The sequence below is a fragment of the Acanthochromis polyacanthus genome, chromosome 7 (genome assembly GCF_021347895.1).
Source record: "Acanthochromis polyacanthus isolate Apoly-LR-REF ecotype Palm Island chromosome 7, KAUST_Apoly_ChrSc, whole genome shotgun sequence".
Lineage (NCBI taxonomy): Eukaryota > Metazoa > Chordata > Actinopteri > Pomacentridae > Acanthochromis > Acanthochromis polyacanthus.
The window spans coordinates 35,074,211-35,096,312 of record NC_067119.1 but is presented as its reverse complement, the minus strand read 5'-3'; the positions used below and the strand labels follow the sequence as shown (position 1 = coordinate 35,096,312).

The 22,102-nt window shown below is 38.9% G+C and overlaps 1 protein-coding gene across 1 annotated transcript in view; it reads left to right on the top strand.

The window, feature by feature from the left end:
- The first annotated feature begins 12,955 nt into the window (after positions 1 to 12,955).
- Positions 12,956 to 22,102, top strand: part of ogfod2 (2-oxoglutarate and iron-dependent oxygenase domain containing 2) — an 82,097-nt gene continuing 72,950 nt past the window's right edge. The window contains 2 exon segments of the mRNA XM_051950713.1: positions 12,956 to 13,186; positions 13,293 to 13,349. Coding sequence (XP_051806673.1) covers positions 13,001 to 13,186; positions 13,293 to 13,349 — 243 coding nt within the window. The 5' untranslated portion in view covers positions 12,956 to 13,000.

Here is a 22,102-nt window from a genome sequence, read left to right as displayed (position 1 = left end):
CAATTTTATCCTGGAAAAATTTCAGTCTGGTTTCAGATCACGGCATAGCACAGACTCTGCACTTCTTAAAGTACACAATGATATAGCTGTGTCTGTTGATGCCAAGTGTCCCGTTGTCCTGGTGCTGCTCGACTTAACGGCAGCATTTGATACGGTCTACCATTCTATTCTCTTGTCTCGCTTAAATAATTTTGTTGGCATCCGTGGTACTGCACTCAAGTGGTTTGAGTCTTACCTGACCAACAGGACTTTTTCTGTTATGATTGGCGACCTGTCCTCCTCTGTTGCCTCTTGTTTTGCGGAGTTCCCCAGGGCTCCATCTTGGGCCCTTCGCTTTTTTCCCTTTATATGTTGCCACTAGGGTCAATAATAGCAAGGCATAATTTAACATTTCACTGTCACGCCGATGAATTACAGTTGTATTTACCGGTGTTCCCTAACAAAAGTGGTGCCCTTCAGTCCCTCACGAATTGTATAAATGACATCAAGTTATGGCTGGGAAAAAATTTCCTCCATTTAAATTCTCATTTAAATGGACAGACTACATTTTATTTGGGGACAATGTTCTTGCACTTTCAGACTCTGTGTCTTCGAAGTTAAAACCATCTGTAAAGAACCTCGGTGTCATTTTTGACAACAGTTTTACTTTCACAAAACAGATTGACAGCGTGGTCAGAGCCAGTTTTTATCAGCTACGTCTTTTATCCAAAGTAAAGTCTTTTTTAAGTCGCACCGACCTGGAAAGGACTATTCATGCTTTTATTAGCTCATGCATAGATTATTGCAATGCCCTTTATGTCGGTGTTTCCCATTCTGCCCTGAGCCGCCTCCAGTTGGTGCAAAATGCGGCAGCTCGTTTCCTCATGAACACTCCAAGGCATCAGCACATCACCCCAGTCCTCTTCTGTCTTCACTGGCTTCCAGTTTCTTTTAGGATTGATTTTAAAATTTTACTTTTTCTTTTAAAAGCCCTGAACGGTCTGGCGCCTATTTATTTGACCGAGCTTCTTTCTGTCAGAAACCCAAACAGGGAGTTAAGGTCCTCTAGCCAGCTGTTTCTGGAAGTCCCAATGGCCAGGTACAAACACTGGGGGGATCGAGCCTTTTCAGTTGCTGGTCCAAGACTCTGGAACAAACTGCCCCACGACATTCGCACCATCACTGACTTTGGCTTGCACGGCTAAAAAAATATATTTTCAGATATTTTCAGGCTTTTAATACACAGTAATGTGGTGACATTTTATTTCATTTTATTTTATTCTTTTTTTTATCGTATTTTATTTTATCTTTTTTATCTGGTTTTATCAGATTTTATTTTCCTGATATGCTCTATTGTTGCTTTCTTTTAATCTGCTTTTATTTCTTATTTTAATGTTTGTTTTGTAACTGGAAAGCACTTTGGTCACCTTGAGTGTTGAAAAGTGCTCTATAAATAAATCTTGATTGATTGACTGATTGAATAAATTGATGAATTCGTTCATAATTGTGAGTTTGGACTATTACTTTTTGAATGGACTCTACTGGTGTTATTTTGGTTATTTTTTGGACCATAAAGGAGTACAAGAGCACGTCAGAGCGGCCAGAAAGCCACGTGTACTTAACAGAGCCAAATTTGCATCAACACTACATACCCAAGTATTTACATTTATATATGTAATGGCTGAACTGAAAAGATTCCCTGGCCTCTGGACCTAAATAATAAGATAACTAAAATTGCAGGCTACATTTGTAGGAAGCCTTTTGCAGTGTGGTAGCACATGTTTTGACGTTGACAATAAAGTAGACCACACGAAAATTGGTTGAGAAATGAGCAAATTATCATTTATTTTCAATGTACATGCATTGCTTTGAATGAGAACTTTGCCCCCTCCATGATGGCCACCACATAGGCACGTCGCTTAGCCGGCTGCTACAGCACGCTGGCGTATCTACATTTCATATCTATGGACCAGACTTGTGCAACAAATAATGCATTTCGCGCCGACCAGCGGTCAAAGGCCGAGGAGGAAACTTTCAAAAGGTAACAGAAGATTTTTGGGATTTCTGTTATTATGATACAAAATGTAGTTTTCAGATTATTTCAGGCGAGAAAGTAGTTGTGTAAACGTCAAATACGTGATCACTTTATCCACATAAAGCCTGTTTAAAAAATAACTCCAACGGTTTCGGAGATGTGAGGCTCCTGTATAAATGGCTATGATAATGCAGAAGTGAGGCGAATGTGATGTCTTACATGAGGTAAATGTGGTGTCTTCAGTCGGCTGGTCAGCCTCACTGTACCCGCTGAGAGAAGCCTGATGTCGGTTACAGTGAGTGGGGTCAGCCTCACTGTAGCTGCTGAGAGCAGCCTGATTTTTAGAAATCTGCCGCTGGCTTTGACGTTTCTATAGCGGTTAAACGGGGATATAAATAGTTTTATGTTTTTCTAATGGCCACACTTTGGCCTCATAGTGTATTTTTTATTGTTCAGAGAAAAACAGACTTGAAAGAAATTGAAGTTAAGATTTGAACCCCCTAAACATCTTCTGTCTTCCGCCAATTTGGATCATCTTCACCCTGAAGGACGATGTGTGAATGTAGAGGTGTTTCTACTGTGTTGTGACAACCCGGTCTCACAAGGATTCGTGAAACTATCACGTAAATTAATCTATGGTTACGTGCGCACCAACACGATTTCTCATATTTTACGTGTTGCTCACAACGAAATTCAAACCAATGTATTTCAAGCGGAGGACTTTTCATGCCACTCAGAACGTATTTCAAACGAATATTTTTAATGTAAACGCGTTGCGAATCAAAGCGGAGGACTTTTCATACCACTCAGAATGTATTTCAAACGAATATTTTCAATGTAAAAGCGTTGCGAATCCAACGCTATATTTTGCATTACATCGTCCCATACATATAATGTGATGCCTTTATTTTTGCTGCAGGATTTGGGTATTTGAGATTAAAAAACGTTAGTGTTTGTTTGTTTGCAAACGGGTTTGATTTTGTTTTCATATCTGAGTCTTAATCACACCTGAAAAGAACGTTTAATTAATCAAATATTCCTCGTGTGTCATGCTTCTCCTCGGTCTGATTTAAGCGAGTTACGTAGGGCATTTTGAATCGGTATATTATATTTTTAATGTAAAAGCATTGCGAATCCAACGCTATATTTTGCATTCGCAGGGGCCGGCAATTAGATGTGGCTTCGGGCCAAAATTTGTGTAAACATTATTCGGCGGTTTAACCGACGGGCCGGTGCGCTGGTATTTATTAAATAATTTTGATGAGTGGGTATCCGATGCCTGTATAGCTCGGCACGTTAAGCAGGTTATTCATGTACAAGATCTGGTCTCGGACACGGGTTCGATTCCGATTTGCTTTATTATAATATTTTGGAAGTTTTTCATACACAAATGCAGATTTCTAAACGGACTGCTGTAAAACTTTTTAACATGATTGAAGATATCAAACTCATGGACAACTCCTAACCCATTGGACATTCATGCGGACAGACTCCTGTTTCAATTTAAAAAAAAAAAAACAAAACAAAACGTGCAGCACTTCGGCACCTTTCTTCTTCGGTGGTGTCTGTGTAAAACAATGTCCAACATGCAAACAGCACACCTAGCGCCATGAAGCACAAAATGCAGGTGTAAATCAATGGGGTGCTGAACATAGTAATATTCATAGCGGAAATAATAGATAATAATAATAATGATAGGTAATAGAATATTCTGAAATTAAGCTCGACTGTAGACAGGTATTTTGCAAACACTGTGAACACACACACACACTAATATATGTTAGAGAAGCAGATAATGGCAGTAAAGTCAATTATTTTAATAATTTGAAGAGACAATATATGATTACGCTATATATACATATATAAACAAAATACTGACTAATGAACACATATTTCTATATAAAACTATATATATATATATATATATATATATATATATATATATATAAAATATCATTTTCTGACATATCTTTTTAATATATATGTATGAATTATATTGATAGTCTATTTGTGATTTATATAATAATTTTCTCTGATATATAACTTCTGTCTATTCTGTCTGGCCCCCTGTTGACCTCGGAGGCTGAAATTGTACATACCGACTCACCGGGGGCCCTAGTACTTGTGGTTAAGATTTCGTCCCGTTTGGGTAAAAAATGAGGGTGAGGGTCTAATTCCACTGGCAGAAGGCTCTCAGGGTTTAAAAGTCTGACAAGACCTGATTTTCAAACATGAACACTTGGTCAGATTTTTCTACTGGGACCCTGGGGCTGATCTTTTAGTATGTTATACTAGGCTATATTTGGAGCTGAACTGTGCTGGTTTGGTGTCTCTGTGACCTTCCTGTGACCCCTGGCGCAGGGTCAAAGTTTGACATTTTTGGACTATGAAGCCCCACAAATCGGTAATTTTTGCATCAAATGAGCTGAAACTTTTAGGGGTGATTCAGGTGACCTTGGTAAACAATTGATTTGAAGCACAAGTCTCTAGGTCGTTCCTGGAGCTACTTCCGGTTTGGGAGGGGCTAGCAAAACAGTTCAGTGGATTTAGATTTTAGATGTTTCAGAGGTACCAGATCCCAGGTTTCAGCTCTCTGAGTGTTACAGAAGAGAAATGAGAGCAAAAGAGGGACATTTATGAAAAAACGTGTTTTTTTTGGCCCTCATTCCTTCTTCAGGGCCCCTGGAGGTCTGAAACATGCATGAGCGTTCACATTAGCCTCTGTATATAGAACCTGTGCAGTTTGATCCAAATTGGTTTAGGATTGTGCGAGATTTTGACCTTTTTAGCCCGTTTTGAAGCATTTGGACATTAAAGGGTTAACCGTAGAGTAAGAAACAGGGCCATGATCGAGCCCCTTTTGAGTAAACTCTCTGAAAAAAAATATGCAAGGTCAGGAGGTGGTCTACTAGGAGCGTGTACGATTTGGTGTCACTAGACCCAAAAATGACCGAGCAGGAATTTTTTTTTACATGTCTGAAGGCCTCAGGCTGCATCACTGCTAGCAGGCCTCACTGCTGAAAAACACGGGTTCCCGTGGGGCTAGACCCTTGAAAACAGATACAGTGCTTCATGTGACTGCTCTGAATAGTCCCACACAATATCAGACTTGAATTCCACTGGGAATGACTTTTATGATACTTGTTGCACAAAATGTCTCCTTCATTTGAAGCCTTCTTCCGCGAAGCTGTCGGGCTACTGAACAGGTCTCTGTAGACTCTGTTTTCATATCATCACCACCTCTCCCCCGCAAATACACATGCATGCACGCATCCCCACATACACACACAAGCACACACACATTCATACTCACACTGCACTACTGGACTAGGCTCTTTATTCATTTACCTACTAAATATTGCACAAACTGTTGGTTCACTGCACATATATCTATGTTGCAGATTTGTATATATTAGTGTGTCTCTTTATACTTATATTGTCTTTATGAGAGTGTTTTTATATTTTTTTGATGGCTGAAACTGGGACCAGGGTCAAATTTCATATTGTTTCATGTGCAAATGTGGAATGATACGACAATAAAGTGAACCCTTGAACCTTTGAACCTTGATTTAGTGACCCTTGACCCCTTCAAAAGTGTTTTCACTGCAGACTTGCTCCCAGAGCATTCAGCACCATAGACATAATAAAGAGTAGACGCCGCATCGAGCGCTACTGCCTATTGGGGCTGACGAGCGGTGGGGCCGCCATCTTGGTCCGGTCATCCGCTCCACTCAGCGCTGTTTGACAGCGCATTTAATCCATCTTAACTCTGAATATTAAACTGATTTTCACGCGTTTTTTAATTTTTTTGCTGCAAACGTCATACATGTAGCTATGATACAGGACAAATGGTTTGGCGTATTTTAATATTCATAGTGGGATTAACAGTAATAGAATATTCTGATATTAAGCTCGACTGTAGACAGGTATTTTGCAAACACTGTAAACACACACACACTAATATATGTTAGAGAAGCGGATAATGGCAGCAAAGTCAATTATTTTAATAATTTGAAGAGACAATATATGATTACGCTATATACACATAAACAAAATACTGACTAATGAACACATATTTTTATATAAAACAATAGACAGAAGTTATATATCAGAGAAAATTATTATATAAATCACATATAGACTATCAATATAATTCATACATATATATTAAAAAAGATATGTCAGAAAATGATATTTTATATATATATATATATATATATATATATATATAGTTTTATATAGAAATATGTGTTCATTAGTCAGTATTTTGTTTATATATGTATATATAGCGTAATCATATATTGTCTCTTCAAATTATTAAAATAATTGACTTTACTGCCATTATCTGCTTCTCTAACATATATTAGTGTGTGTGTGTGTGTGTTTACAGTGTTTGCAAAATACCTGTCTACAGTCGAGCTTAATTTCAGAATATTCTATTACCTATCATTATTATTATTATCTATTATTTCCGCTATGAATATTACTATGTTCAGCACCCCATTGATTTACACCTGCATTTTGTGCTTCATGGCGCTAGGTGTGCTATTTGCATGTTGGACATTGTTTTACACAGACACCACCGAAGAAGAAAGGTGCCGAAGTGCTGCACGTTTTGTTTTGTTTTGTTTTTTTTAAATTGAAACAGGAGTCTGTCCGCATGAATGTCCAATGGGTTAGGAGTTGTCCATGAGTTTGATATCTTCAATCATGTTAAAAAGTTTTACAGCAGTCCGTTTAGAAATCTGCATTTGTGTATGAAAAACTTCCAAAATATTATATTAAGCAAATCGGAATCGAACCCACGTCCGAGACCAGCTCTTGTACATGAATAACCTGCTTAATGTGCCAAGCTATACAGGCATCAGATACCCACTCATCAAAATTACTTAATAAATACCAGCGCACCGGCCCGTCGGTTAAACCGCCGAATAATGTTTACACAAATTTTGGCCCGAAGCCACATCTAATTGCCGGCCCCTGCGAATGCAAAATATAGCGTTGGATTCGCAATGCTTTTACATTAAAAATATAATATACCGATTCAAAATGCCCTACGTAACTCGCTTAAATCAGACCGAGGAGAAGCATGACACACGAGGAATATTTGATTAATTAAACGTTCTTTTCAGGTGTGATTAAGACTCAGATATGAAAACAAAATCAAACCCGTTTGCAAACAAACAAACACTAACGTTTTTTAATCTCAAATACCCAAATCCTGCAGCAAAAATAAAGGCATCACATTATATGTATGGGACGATGTAATGCAAAATATAGCGTTGGATTCGCAACGCTTTTACATTGAAAATATTCGTTTGAAATACATTCTGAGTGGTATGAAAAGTCCTCCGCTTTGATTCGCAACGCGTTTACATTAAAAATATTCGTTTGAAATACGTTCTGAGTGGCATGAAAAGTCCTCCGCTTGAAATACATTGGTTTGAATTTCGTTGTGAGCAACACGTAAAATATGAGAAATCGTGTTGGTGCGCACGTAACCATAGATTAATTTACGTGATAGTTTCACGAATCCTTGTGAGACCGGGTTGGTTGTGAGGACTGAATGTGATTTATATGTGAGTTCCTGATAACACAGAAGTGAGGCGAATGTGATGTCTTACATGAGGTGAATGTGGTGTCTTCAGTGAGGTGGATGTGGTGTCTTCAGCCGGCCAGTCAGCCTCACCGTAGTCGCCGAGAGAAGCCTGATGTTGGTTACAGTGAGCGGCCGGTCAGCCTCACTGTAGCCACTGAGAGCAGCCTGATTTTTAGAAATCTGCCACTGGTTCTGACCGTTCTATAGCGGTTAAACGGGGATATAAAGAGTTTTGCGTTTTTCTAATGGTCATACTTTGGCCTCATAGTGTATTTTTATTGTTCAGAGAAAAACGGACTTGAAAGAAATAGAAGTTAATATTCATAACATAATATTTTTAATGTTTTACTCCATCGCTGACTGTGTACTTCTGAATTATTGTCTGTCTTCATTACCTGTAGTAGGACTTTGTTCTACTCTTATGACTGTTACTGTGCATTAAAAATTAAGCAATATTGTATTCCAGGGATTTCTGAAGAAACCCAAATCCTCAGTGACTGCTGGGAGACTCCACAGACAGAACATCAGCAGCTCCATCTTCAGCATCTGGACCAGCAGGATATTGTACATGGAAACTGAAGGATAAAAAATGCTGAATTGTATTAAGCATTTTGCAATTAGATAATATTCAACTGTGTTCAAAAAATGAGTTGAATTGTTGAAGCCAGAGGTAAATGTTGCTCTAATCAGACCTGTTTGAGCAGATGCTGCTGATGTTTGAGAAGGTTTCTGTTTTATTACCTGACAGGCAGAAGAACTCCCCTGTCGGAGCTCACCTGTAATCAGGTTCTGAGTACAGTAGTTGACATGAAATATTCTCTCATTAATCAGTGATGATGTTCAGCATCCAGAAGTCCTGGTGATCACATTAAACTGTAGTGATGTTTGTGTATCTGTCAGACCATAAACCTCTGGATGTTAGAGAACAAGCAGCAGGTATGCATGTGGAATGTAGATTAATGTATTTTATTATTAACTAATAATAAACTATAAACCTCTGGATGTTGGAGGACAAACAGCAGGTATGTATGTAGAATGTAGACTAGTGTATTTTATTAATGTTAATAATAAAACTACAGTGCCTTGCAAAAGTATTCGGCCCCCTTGAACTTTTCAACCTTTCGCCACATTTCAGGCTTCAAACATAAAGATATAAAATTTTAATTTTTTGTCAAGAATCAACAACAATTGGGACACAATCGTGAAGTGGAACGAAATTTATTGGACATTTTATACTTTTTTAACAAATAAAAAACTGAAAAGTGGGGTGTGCGATATTATTCGGCCCCTTTACTTTCAGTGCAGCAAACTCACTCCAGAAGTTCAGTGAGGATCTCTGAATGATCCAATGTTGTCCTAAATGACTGATGATGATAAATAGAATCCACCTGTGTGTAATCGAGTCTCCGTATAAATGCACCTGCTCTGTGACAGTCTCAGGGTTCTGTTTAAAGTGCAGAGAGCATCATGAAGACCAAGGAACACACCAGGCAGGTCCGAGATACTGTTGTGGAGAAGTTTAAAGCCGGATTTGGATACAAAAAGATTTCCCAAGCTTTAAACATCTCAAGGAGCACTGTGCAAGCAATCATATTGAAATGGAAGGAGTATCAGACCACTGCAAATCTACCAAGACCCGGCCGTCCCTCTAAACTTTCACCTCGAATAAGGAGAAGACTGATCAGAGATGCAGCCAAGAGGCCCATGATCACTCTGGATGAACTGCAGAGATCTACAGCTGAGGTGGGAGAGTCTGTCCATAGGACAACAATCAGTCGTACACTGCACAAATCTGGCCTTTATGGAAGAGTGGCAAGAAGAAAGCCATTTCTCAAAGATATCCATAAAAAGTCTCGTTTAAAGTTTGCCACAAGCCACCTGGGAGACACACCAAACATGTGGAAGAAGGCGCTCTGGTCAGATGAAACCAAAATCGAATTTTTTGGCCACAATGCAAAACGATATGTTTGGCGTAAAAGCAACACAGCTCATCACCCTGAACACACCATCCCCACCGTCAAACATGGTGGTGGCAGCCTCATGGTTTGGGCCTGCTTTTCTTCAGCAGGGACAGGGAAGATGGTTAAAATTGATGGGAAGATGAATGGAGCCAAATACAGGACCATTCTGGAAGAAAACCTGTTGGAGTCTGCAAAAGACCTGAGACTGGGACGGAGATTTATCTTCCAACAGGACAATGATCCAAAACATAAAGCCAAATCTACAATGGAATGGTTGACAAATAAACGTATCCAGGTGTTAGAATGGCCAAGTCAAAGTCCAGACCTGAATCCAATCGAGAATCTGTGGGCAGAGCTGAAGACTGCTATTCACAAACGCTCTCCATCCAACCTCACTGAGCTCGAGCTCTTTTGCAAGGAAGAATGGGCAAGAATTTCAGTCTCTCGATGTGCAAAACTGATAGAGACATACTCCAAGTGACTTGCAGCTGTAATTGCAGCAAAAGGTGGCGCTACAAAATATTAATCCAAAGGGGCCGAATAATATTGCACGCCCCACTTTTCAGGTTTTTATTTGTTAAAAAAGTTTAAAATATCCAATAAATTTCATTCCACTTCACAATTGTGTCCCACTTGTTGTTGATTCTTGACAAAAAATTAAAATTTTATATCTTTATGTTTGAAGCCTGAAATGTGGCGAAAGGTTGAAAAGTTCAAGGGGGCCGAATACTTTCACAAGGCACTGTATAAACCATCCATCCCTGTTTATAAAGTGTCCTCCTAAAGGTTTAATATTTTTTCAGCAATCAGTTTCTGAAAAGTTTTTGTAGATCCACTGATAGAACTGAGAATGAGACAGTTCAGTTCATCACAAACTACAGCTGTCAATAAAAAAGAGGCTCTAAAACATTAAAAAAATGTATAACGATCTTACAAACCTGAATACATATATACACAATAACTGTTTAAATATTAAAACATGAACATGCAAGGCAGTGTTATTGTATCTGTTCCATTTCGTTGTTTTTCACGGTAAAAATAATGGGAGCAGATGAACCCAGAGACTGCCTATGGATGAACCCAGGTGGTGACATCATCAGGTACGCCGGCGTTCCAAATGGACTTTAACCCAGGCGTGAACTAACCGTGATGTCACCCGTTGGTTTCAACGCCGAGAAAATGAAGCCCGGATTTTGCTACTTCCTGGTTGCCATTTTGGATTTTTTGGAGCCAGTGACGTAAAAAGCGTCATCAAACAGGCTGGACCGGAGAGCAACTCGAGGCAGGACCAGTCTATGGGACTGTCAATCAAGTATAGCCACGCCCCCTGGCTCTGCCAACTTTAACGATTTATTTAAAATTCAGTATTGATTTATTTTAAGATCGGCCACCTGATCTCTCATTTTGACCATGAAAATTAACGGGAAAAAAAATCCTGAGCTGCAGAAAATCAGTCTATCAGATTTTATTTTTTCCAAAAATGAATTGGGGTCTATGGAGCAAAAGCTTTTTGGAGGCAACCATAGCGGACGGCATGATATTGCAAGTTTTTGACACTTCCGGGTGGGCTTCAATTTTGGAGCCAGATGCTACGTCCATCTTTATATACAGTCTATGCTTTAACCTCGATGCGGTCTCGTGTTCTCGCCAAGTCCGGTCTTGCGAGTCATTCTCGCAAGACTGGACTTGACAAGAACGCGAGAACGGATTTGTGGTAATTTCCCTCGGGATTAATAAAAGATCTATCTATCTATCTATCTATCTATCTATCTATCTATCTATCTATCTATCTATCTATCTATCTATCTATCTATCTATCAGGGGCGGCTGGTCAATAGAGGGCGCTAGGGCGCCGCCCCCTCTGTCTCACATCATGTAGAGAGTCACAACCCTTCCTTTAATAAAACGTTTTTAAAATTACATTTACATGTATATCCTATGTTTTTAACAAGCAAAATGGATAATAGAGCCTGTAGAGAGTTACTAAGATGTATAATTTGTAATAAAAAGTAAGATTAGAAACATCATATCCGGCCTGGGGCGCACTGATCTTTCCCCATTGACTCTCGCTATAACTTTGACATGTGTAGTTCGTTCCTCTTCAATACAAGAGATTGGAGACCGCGGGGCGCAGGCTGACCGCGCCCGCTGAGCGATCAGAGCGATCAGAGGGAGACAACCTGTCTCTCTCTGATCGCTTTACACACCACCGGCCATGGGGTGGCAGCAGAAGCGAGCGGTTTGTTCATCCGCTTGCCTTTAATTAAAACTTGCATACAAAAAATAACACAGATGTAGAGGTGCTGGCTTTAATCTCTAAAATGTGAGGATTTACTTTTTGTCATTTAATAATGTAAATAGAAATGTTAGTTGACACAATTGACACTTTAGACTGAAAGCCTGTTGATTTTCATGTGTTCTGAAATCTGAGGAATTACTGTTTTTCTTTATTTTCATTGTAAATATTTAATGTTAGTTGACAGAAGCACTTTGGGCTCAAAGCCTAAGATAAGATAAGGTTTTATTTGTCACATGCACAGTTATACATAGTATAATGCCTAATGGTTCCAGTATTTTTTTTTCAGGCAAAGTGACAAATTTTTATTGCTTTGATCTTAAATATGCAGATTTACTGTTTTCTCATTGTCATGTAAGGTTGTTAATGTAAAAGTTAGCTCACAGAAGCACTGTCTGCTTTAAGCCTTATAGTTAGGCTTTTTTTTTTAACAAAATGCCCAACGTTTATTGGTTTCACAGGTATGGATTTGTTTTTGTTTATTTGAGTATGTAAATATAAATATGTTGTTCCAAAGATTTTGCTGGACAGAAGAAGCACTTGGCACTCTTTGAAGCTGGAAAATGAATTGTTTCTTTTTTTTTTTTTTTTTTTTTACTTTTGAAGTAAAAAATAGACTTGCATATTTATACATTCTTAATTTGTTTAATTATAGAAAAGGAGATTTTAAGGGTTTGTGTGTACCAATTACACCTTATTTGGAGCAAATCATATCAAACACTGGGGAGATAAATTCAAATTCACTAGCTGGTAACATTTACATGCATTTAATTGTCTATTTGACTCAGCAGTAGTGCTTAGGTGTACCCTCGTAGCACATCAAATGGCTGTGAACATAATTTACATCAATTCTTGTATTCCGGTGTTGCGGACTCTGCTATTTGGTTTGGTAAATTAAATGTGCCCCCCCCAAGAGTAAAATTCACCAGCCGCCACTGCTATCTATCTATCTATCTATCTATCTATCTATCTATCTATCTATCTATCTATCTATCTATCTATCTATCTATCTATCTATCTATCTATCTATCTCACTTGTAAGGTCTGGTGTCTTTTATTTTGTAGGGCTTCCTGACGCTCTTACTTTGAAGGACGGCGACCCGGCGGTGTTCGTTTCCGACTGACCGCAGATGACAAATTCTGTGTTTTACTCAGATATCTCTCCTTCTCAGCTGTCAGTAATGGCAAATAAGGCGGTCGGAAGATGTCGGTTTTATGTGTGTAAGTGCTTCACCACTGATAATATTTTCCTGGAGGACTACCGGCTCCATGTCCGTTTCGTGTCAGAGCAGCAGCTCAGACTGGATTACCACGCAGTGAGTCAGTAGCACTAGCATAGATACTTGTGTTAACTCTAACCGTCCGCTGTCATGGCGGCCAGCGCGCTAACAGCTGTGTACTCTGTGTGAATTGTTGCTGCAGCTGCTGAAGAAGCTCGGCTGCGACACAGAGGAGCTGTTTGAGGATGTTCTCAACAAGGTGAGAGAGAGTGAGAGGGAGTGAGAGTGTGTTCAAGTTAAGGGGGACAGCACAAATGTAGAGTAGAATATTCTTTATTAGTCTCATGAGGGGAAATTTGCAATGTCACAGCAAAAATGTGCGATATATACAATAGAAATAAGAAAAACAGAAGAACACAAGGATACTAGCAACACAAATGTAAGAATATATACAGTCACCGTTCGTTTACTTGCTATAATGAGGAATCTTGAGTCTCACTTATACTTTAAGAGTATTTAATATGCATTGGAGAATTGAAAGCATGTATGGACCTTCTTGGTTTGGAAAACCACAGTTCTCTGTGACTAATACTCAAGAGTTGCTGTAGCCAACTTCACCAAAAAGGATGCTTAACTTGACATTACACAGAGTTTTGTATGAGAATGTGCTTCTGTCTGATTGATCTATAGTTGGAGGAATCCACGATTTAGATTTGAACCCCCCTAAACATCTTCTGTCTTCAGCCAATTTGGACCATCTTCACCCTGAAGGACGATGTGTGAATGTAGAGGTGTTTCTTCTGTGTTGTGAGGACTGAATGTGGTTTGTATGTGAGTTCCTGATAACGCAGAAGTGAGGCGAATGTGATGTCTTACATGAGGTAAATGTGGTGTCTTCAGTAAGGTGAATGTGGTGTCTTCAATGAGGTGGATGTGATTTCTTAAAGGAGGTGGATGTGTTGTCTTGAATGAGGTGGATGTGTTGTCTTGAATGAGGTTGATGTGTTGTCTTGAATGAGGTTGATGTGTTGTCTTGAATGAGGTTGATGTGTTGTCTTGAATGAGGTTGATGTGTTGTCTTAAATGAGGTGGATGTGGTCTCTTCAATGAGGTGGATGTGATGCAGGCCTGGAGTGGCTAATCGGGAGAACCGTTACAGTTCCCGGTGGGCCGGTCTGATGTTTGGGCCGCGAGGGCCGGTGTTCACTTGTTGTTTTGTTTAGTTTTTTTGGGCCAGTGTTCAGTCATGGCACTGGACTTATCATGTATAGTGCTACAGTGGTTCCTGGGCTGCCTCAACTGGCAGCTCTTTTTTCTTTTTTTTTGCAGGTGCACCCTGATATAACGTGTCTGTGCACACAGTCAGAGGTGTTTGAAAGATGGAAAATAGAACAAGCAAGGGTGGCGCGAAGAAGGCAAGAATTAAAAAGAGGAAAGCTTTGGAATCACATGCAGCCAAATCTGCTGATATTGTAGACTTTTTCACTAAAACGTGCTCGCAATTTGAAATGAGGACGATGAAACAGGGACGGCAACATGTTGAACTTTGCCTGCATGTCACTGTTCAAGTTAATTATTTGTCAAATGAATTGTGTGGCATAAAACATAACGTTATATATTTTAAATAATAGTATGATGCAAAGCCACATAACTGGGAAGACTGCAAAAACAGCCCTACTAGAAATAAGCCAAATATTGTTAAATCTGGGCAAATTTTCTTGTTTTGAGCAAAAATATCTGCCATTGGGGTAAGCATAATTTACTTGGCTAGAATTCTTAAAACTAGACTATAAATCTAGCCACTTTAAGACCATAATGTGTCTTAAAACTAGCAAAAATAGTCCAAAATGTAAGAAAATTTGCTTATAACAAGCAAAGAAACTCTGTCATGTAAGAAATATTTACTTGAAATAAGTGTTCTGTTTTCTTGATGAAGCTGACTTTAAGAATGTGTTACTTAACTTAAGAATTTATACCTTAATTAACCCTTTAACCCTTTAAGCTGCAGTCAATTCCAGCCGTTTTCAGTACAAAAAAATCGCTAATATTCTATTTTAAATAAAAAATTACGAAAAATACGGGGAATATTGGACGCACATCGCGAGGTGCATTTCCTTGAAAACGACCGATTCGTGGATTTTATACCGACTTCAGGACATGTTTTGGACAAAATAGTTTACTGGCTTGTGTTGTCTGGATGTAAAAGGTTGGATTATGGCCGTTTTTTGTGGAATCTTTTTTTCTGTGTGTAATAATGAACCCGGAAATGTGAGTCGCGCTGTGAAGCCGTGTATAGAGAACGGATGGATGAATATTCGTTTTTGTCGGACAAATGTGTTTTTCTCACCCGCTGTGGTAATCGCATCTGAAAGTGGTTTATACCGGCGGATTCATGAGAATCTAAGCTTTCCATCGGCGTATAGTGTTTGTATAATCGTGTTTGCAGCCGTCGGACATTCTTGAAATTCCTATGCAAATTAGTAGGTGTACCGCCGGCGGGACACTGAAGCGCAACTGAAGCACAAAGGGTTAAGATATTCAGTTAGTAAAAAAAGCTTACAATAGGACAGATTATCTTGAATCAACATTTTTTATTCTTGATTGAACTGATTTTGAGAAGTAATACCTCAACAATAAGAATAATGAGCTAAAAGTAGCTTAGTGTGAGACAATTTATTGCAAAAGGATACTAAAAACAAAATTTTTTTCTTAAATTAAGTCACCAGAAGCATTGTTAATTTATTCATTTTTATTGAAGCAAATCAGGACAGCTGGAAATTTGACATCACTCCAGTCCAACAATTGCATAATAAATCCAGCTGCCACGCTCAAGAAGTGCGTTTTCCAACTATTTTAACATAGTTATGTATAACGTCACAAATGCGTATTCCAGATATTTTAACAGGATACAACACTGCAACTCTCAAAAAGTGCGTATTCCATTATTCTAGCAACATAACAATCACGTAACATTCTAGCTGCCAGTGTCAAAAAGGATTCCATCACCATTTATATATTAAAACAAAAGACATTTCCACTGCTGGTTTGCAAAGTATCTCAGAAGAACTCAGTTAAAATGACACCAACAAACATGTGGCTGACATTTGACTAACCTTTTTTGAAACACCTTCATCGCATAGAGAAGGAAAAAGAAAAGACAAACTCACTCAATTAATGATTTCCACTCAGCAAGGGCTTTTTTGTAGGAAGGGGTTGAATCACGGTCATGGATGGAATCTTGAAGAATTTCTGTCTGCAATACAGACAGTAGTGTGGAAATACACTTTGGGTATGTGAGATGGAAGGCATAATAATATGCCATGACATAGAGCAGTCCCTCATAAAGATCCTCCCGGTCGAACGTAGTCACTGGTGTGCTTCCCACGGCAATCATGCAGTTGTCCTCAGAGACAAGCACAAAAGGAAACAGTCGGGGTTCTCTGAAGTCTACATGACAGAAGACAAAGAAAAAAAAAATTAGAAAAAGACCACAAGTAACACACCTGACTGGAACGATAATCCAAAAAATCCTAGCCATATGAATCCATCTAAGGAAAATGAATGTGAATGTTGGTTGCAAATACTTAACACACCACAGCAAGCTCCAGTGAAGCTATAGTACACATTTGTGACAATCACCATAACAAAACAACAACGCATGCTGCAGCCTCACAGTAAGGACATGGAAAAGAGCCTCGCTGCTGGAACCCAACTTCTTAGGAGGCACAGTGCTGGATGGGAAGAGCTGTGGCAGGACTCTGAATACAGCTGTGGCATGCTCCACTGGTTTGACAGAAGAGAAAAGAGACAAGATGTCACCATAACAGTGTTTCCCCTCCTATATGACGGACGAGGCGGGCCGCCTCACTGGTATAGGCCACCGCCTCATTATAATTTTGCCGACATTGCCGCCTCACTGGTCCGCACCAAAAAAAAAAAAAAAAAAGCAATGCTAAATATTAGAAAGCATTGACACATAAGTCCGGTATATTCGCCGCTGAAGTCAACAAGTCAGAACGGCAGCCTTTTCTCGCCATGGGTGAAGACAGCAAGGCACATCCCCGTTGGTCGGTAAAACTCAGTTGTCGTATGACATCCCGTGAGTTCGTGTTTCAAATGTCGGTCGTTCCGATTGGTGAACAACGAGCATGGCGGACAAGAAGCGGCAGCGCTCCATCGTTTCGTTTTTTGGGGCTAAAAGCAGGTGTGTATCACAGACATATGTCAAATTAAGTATCAAAACTATCGCATGTCATCAAAATAAAGTGAGCAACGCAGTGTAGACATCGATCTCGCTTCCTTTACTGAGTGTGCTTACTGTTTTGTTGTCCGCGGCGATACGAATTGACAGTGACTGCAAAAATGGCTCCCGTTAAAACATTTAGGCACGACAAAACCCGTTCTCACGAACGAGACAAATGATTTCAACAGAATATAAAGTTCCTAGTTTCTTTTGATAAAATGATTTATAGAGTGCCCGAAATTATATCATTCAATGGCAAAATAAATTCTGTGTTCAAATTCTAGTTCCGTGTTCAAAAAGGTAACAGTTTTGAAAACAGAACTAACTCCTTCAGAAAACCAGTTGTTAACCCAGAGTTGAAGTTTTCTTTCACATTTTTAAGTAAAATGAAGGTCATGACATAACCTTTTTATTATAAATAAAAATGAAGTGGGAATTTGGTACCCAACATGTAGTTGTTTTTAGGAAAAAAGTAAAAGTCACCACTTGATTCCAGATTCAAGTCCTTTGTCATCTTTTTCAAATTTGTAGTAAGAACTGATGTGGCATTTTAGAATGGCTTGTGGAAATCTGATCAGAATATAATAGACTGGACAAGTTGACATGTTTTGATCGCAAGGACAAGTGGGTTTATATTTGTCATATTTTCTCCCTATCACTAATTTTTAGAAAAGAAACATGAAAATTTTATTTAATTTAGTTTTTGGAAATGGCTACAAATACAACAAAATGTGCTCCAAATTGTGCCAGAACGCCCCATTTTGCATCTTGATTTTAAAAATTTTTACGGGGGAGCATGCCCCCGGACCCCCTAGTTGCTTCGCGCCTCCGGCGCAACCCACCACCTCACAGCCATTTCAACCCAGGGGAAACATTGCAGTATATATGAATTGCTTAAGGGCTGCACAGTGAAATAGTGGTTAGCACTTTCGCCTTGCAGCAAAAATATACCCGGTTCAAATCCCGGCCTGGGATCTTTTCTCCGGGTACTCTGGCTTCCTCCCACAGTTCAAAAATATGCTGAGGTTAATTGATTACTCTAAATTGCCCGTAGGTGTGAATGTGAGTGTGATTGTTTGTCTGTATATGTAGCCCTGCGACAGACTGGCGACCTGTCCAGGGTGTCCCCTGCCTTCGCCCGAGTTAGCTGGGATAGACTCCAGAACCCCCCGTGACCCTAGTGAGGATAAAGTGGTGTATAGAGAATGGATGGATGGATGGATGGATGAATTGCTTAAAACACAAGATGGGTGCTCTATCAATAGCTATAAAAGAAAGTTCTTTATAGGACAAATATGTTCCTGTGTATATGTTTGTGTTGGTTTGTGAGTGTAATTGAAAGAGGAATGCTGATGGGATATGAAGCGTTATCAGTAGTTGCATGCTGTTGGATGAATAGTGAAATAAGATGTTTTTTTCAGTTCTTACAATCGTAAATCTGACTCTTGAGGAGTCAGTGCCTCACCAGCCATGAACCTCACCGCACGTCACTGATGTACGGGTCTTGGAAATTGCTGCAAGCCAATGTAATGGAAGGATGCATAGTAAGGGATTTTTACTGTCTGACACGCTGATATTTTCCAATACAACTCGTTTTGGTTGATTGACAGTTTATTCCAATATTGTTTTACACCTAGCTGTAGAAACCATCAGGTCTCTCCTGTACTGGGATTACTATATTATTATGTCTATTTTTATCTCGATGGCACTCTGATGGTTGCAGACATGAACCCATTACAGACATGCACATGCTTAATTTTTTTGACACTGCAGCAACAGTATTGGTCCAAAGGCATCATAGAGACCAACAGACCAAGTTATCATGCTTTCGTCATTCACTTGGCTTTACAATTTTACATCCATTATGAACACTTCCTTCTAAGCTCCACTCATGCACAATTGCGCACTGCTAACACGGTCTCCACTCACAGAAAATCTGCGCTGCGCACAAAAAAAAAATCCAACCTATATTGAAATTAAAATAATCACATAACAGTTCATTCTGCACTATTTTTCAGTGTGAGTCAGTGAGTGACCGGTGAGTGGCTGCTCCAGCCAATGATACGATTCACATACGTATGTACGCAGCTAATCAACATCATTGACAGGCGTCCTTATGTGCAGCCACCGTTGTTATAGCCATAGATAGAAGACTAAGGCCGTTTCTCAATTCTAAGTCTGCAAGTCTTTCAGTTTTTCTTTTTTAATAAATTTGCAAAAATTTCTACATTTCTGTTTTTTTTCTGTCAAGATGGGATGCTGAGTGTACATTAATGAGAAATAAAACAAACTTTTTTGATTTTGGCAAATGGCTGCAATGACACAGAGAGTGAAGAATTTCAAGGGGTCTGATTACTTTCCGTACCCACTTTATACAGAACATTTTATTTTAAAAAATGGATAAAGGCTTTCTACCAATGTAGCCTGCAATTTTAGTTATCTTATTCTTTAGGTCCAGAGGCCAGGGAATCTTTTATGTTCAGCCATTGTATAAATGTAAAATTTACATTGTAAGTACTTAGATATATAACTATATGAATAAAAAAGAGCGCAATAAAAATTGTACATATATAGAAAATATGTTTTTAGATCAGAAGATTTAATTGTAAAAGTAATCAAATAATAATTTATATTTATTTATCTCTCTCTACAGCTATAGGCTGTTATATGCATATCACATGGAGATAGAACAGACTACATTTTATTTCCATTTACAAGAAACAGGTACATTGAACTGAATCATTAGGTATGACAAAATAATTTAACCCTTTAAGCTTCAGTCAATTCCAGCCGTTTTCAGTACAAAAAATCGCTAATATTCTATTTTTAAATAAAAAAATTACGAAAAATACAGGGAATATTGGACGGGCATTGCGAGGTGCATTTCCTTGAAAATGACCGATTCTGGGATTTTATACCGACTTCAGGACATGTTTTGGATAAAATAGTTTACTGGCTTGTGTCATCTGGATGTAAAAGGTTGGATTATGGCCGTTTTTTGTGGAATCTTTTTTTTTGTGTGTAATAATAAACCCGGAAATGTGAGTCGCGCTGTGTGCGTTGAAGCCGTGTATAGAGAACGGATGGATGAATATTTGTTTTTGTCGGACAAATGTGTTTTTCTCACCCACTGTGGTAATCGCATCTGAAAGTGGTTTATACCGGCGGATTCATGAGAATCTAAGCTTTCCATCGGCGTATAGTGTTTGTATAATCGTGTTTGCAGCCGTCGGACATTCTTGAAATTCCTATGCAAATTAGTAGGTGTACCGCCGGCGGTACACTGAAGCTTAACGGGTTAAACATACACATATTTGACATATAATGAGCATATAAAAGCTCACAGTAAGAAAGCAGGAATACAACCAGATATTTATAATTTATTTAGATACAAACACAAGTAATAAATGTGCACTGGGTCACAGTTGGTAATCTATAAAGAATCAGTATAAGTGTAAATTTTCATGAAAATAATGCAAATCAATAAAACCGAGTTGCTGCATCTTTGTACATGATCAGTCCTTCCAGGATTTTGCAGGCATTTTTTCCAGATTGTTGCCGAAAATGCCTGAATTCGCGGCAGCTTTCCTAAAAAATTGCGATGTAAGTTGTGATGTTTTAAGTGTATTTGTTGCGATCAAATTGCGGGAGACGGTGACAGTTGCTAAAAAATTGCATTTTTTCAGCTTTGAGAACATGTTTCAACATTGTAATTGACAATATTCCAAAATTAATTATTTCACGCTTTCATACTGTCGTAGATTCTCTGATGTTCGTGAAGTGCAGGTGGAGAAGAAACGTCCGTTGACACTGACTTGCTTAACCCTTTAAGCTTCAGTGTACCGCCGGCGGTACACCTACTAATTTGCATAGGAATTTCAGGAATGTCCGACGGGTGCAAACGCGATTATACAAACACTATACACCGATGGAAAGCTTAGATTCTCATGAATCCGCCGGTATAAACCACTTTCAGATGTGATTACCACAGCGGGTGAGAAAAACACATTTGTCCGACAAAAACAAATATTCATCCATCCGTTCTCTATACACGGCTTCAAAGCACACAGCGCGACTCACATTTCCGGGTTTATTATTACACACAAAAAAAAAGATTCCACAAAAAACGGCTATAATCCAACCTTTTACATCAGATGACACAAGCCAGGAAACTATTTTGTCCAAAACATGTCCTGAAGTCGGTATAAAATCCCCGAATCGGTCGTTTTCAAGGAAATGCACCTCCCGATGCGCGTCCAATATTCCCCGTATTTTTCGTAATTTTTTTATTTAAAAATAGAATATTAGCGATTTTTTGTACTGAAAACGGCTGGAATTGACTGAAGCTTAAAGGGTTAATAATAAGTTTATTATAAGGAAGAACAACATCGATCAGACAGAGAGACTGTCTGAGAGAATCCGGCCAAATGAATCTCCCTGAACAGCAAACGTATGTATATGTTTTGGACAAGTATGAGGTCACAGCATATGTTTCCTAATTAGAAGACATCTGGTCATGGAACAAGACCCTACAGAACAACCCCCTATCATTAAGACACCCAAAGAAACATTAGGGCTCCAAAGAACAATTATCATTACCTGGACATAATGATCCCCAGTCTAATCACAGCAATGACTTCCTTCAGCAAAAAAACACATCTATTCTAATAAGCAACATATATCTCAGAGCAGATACTGCAGTACCCATTTATACAAAAGCTGGCATACCATGGTGGGAAATTAGCAGTGGCCAGATACTGGTTTAGCAT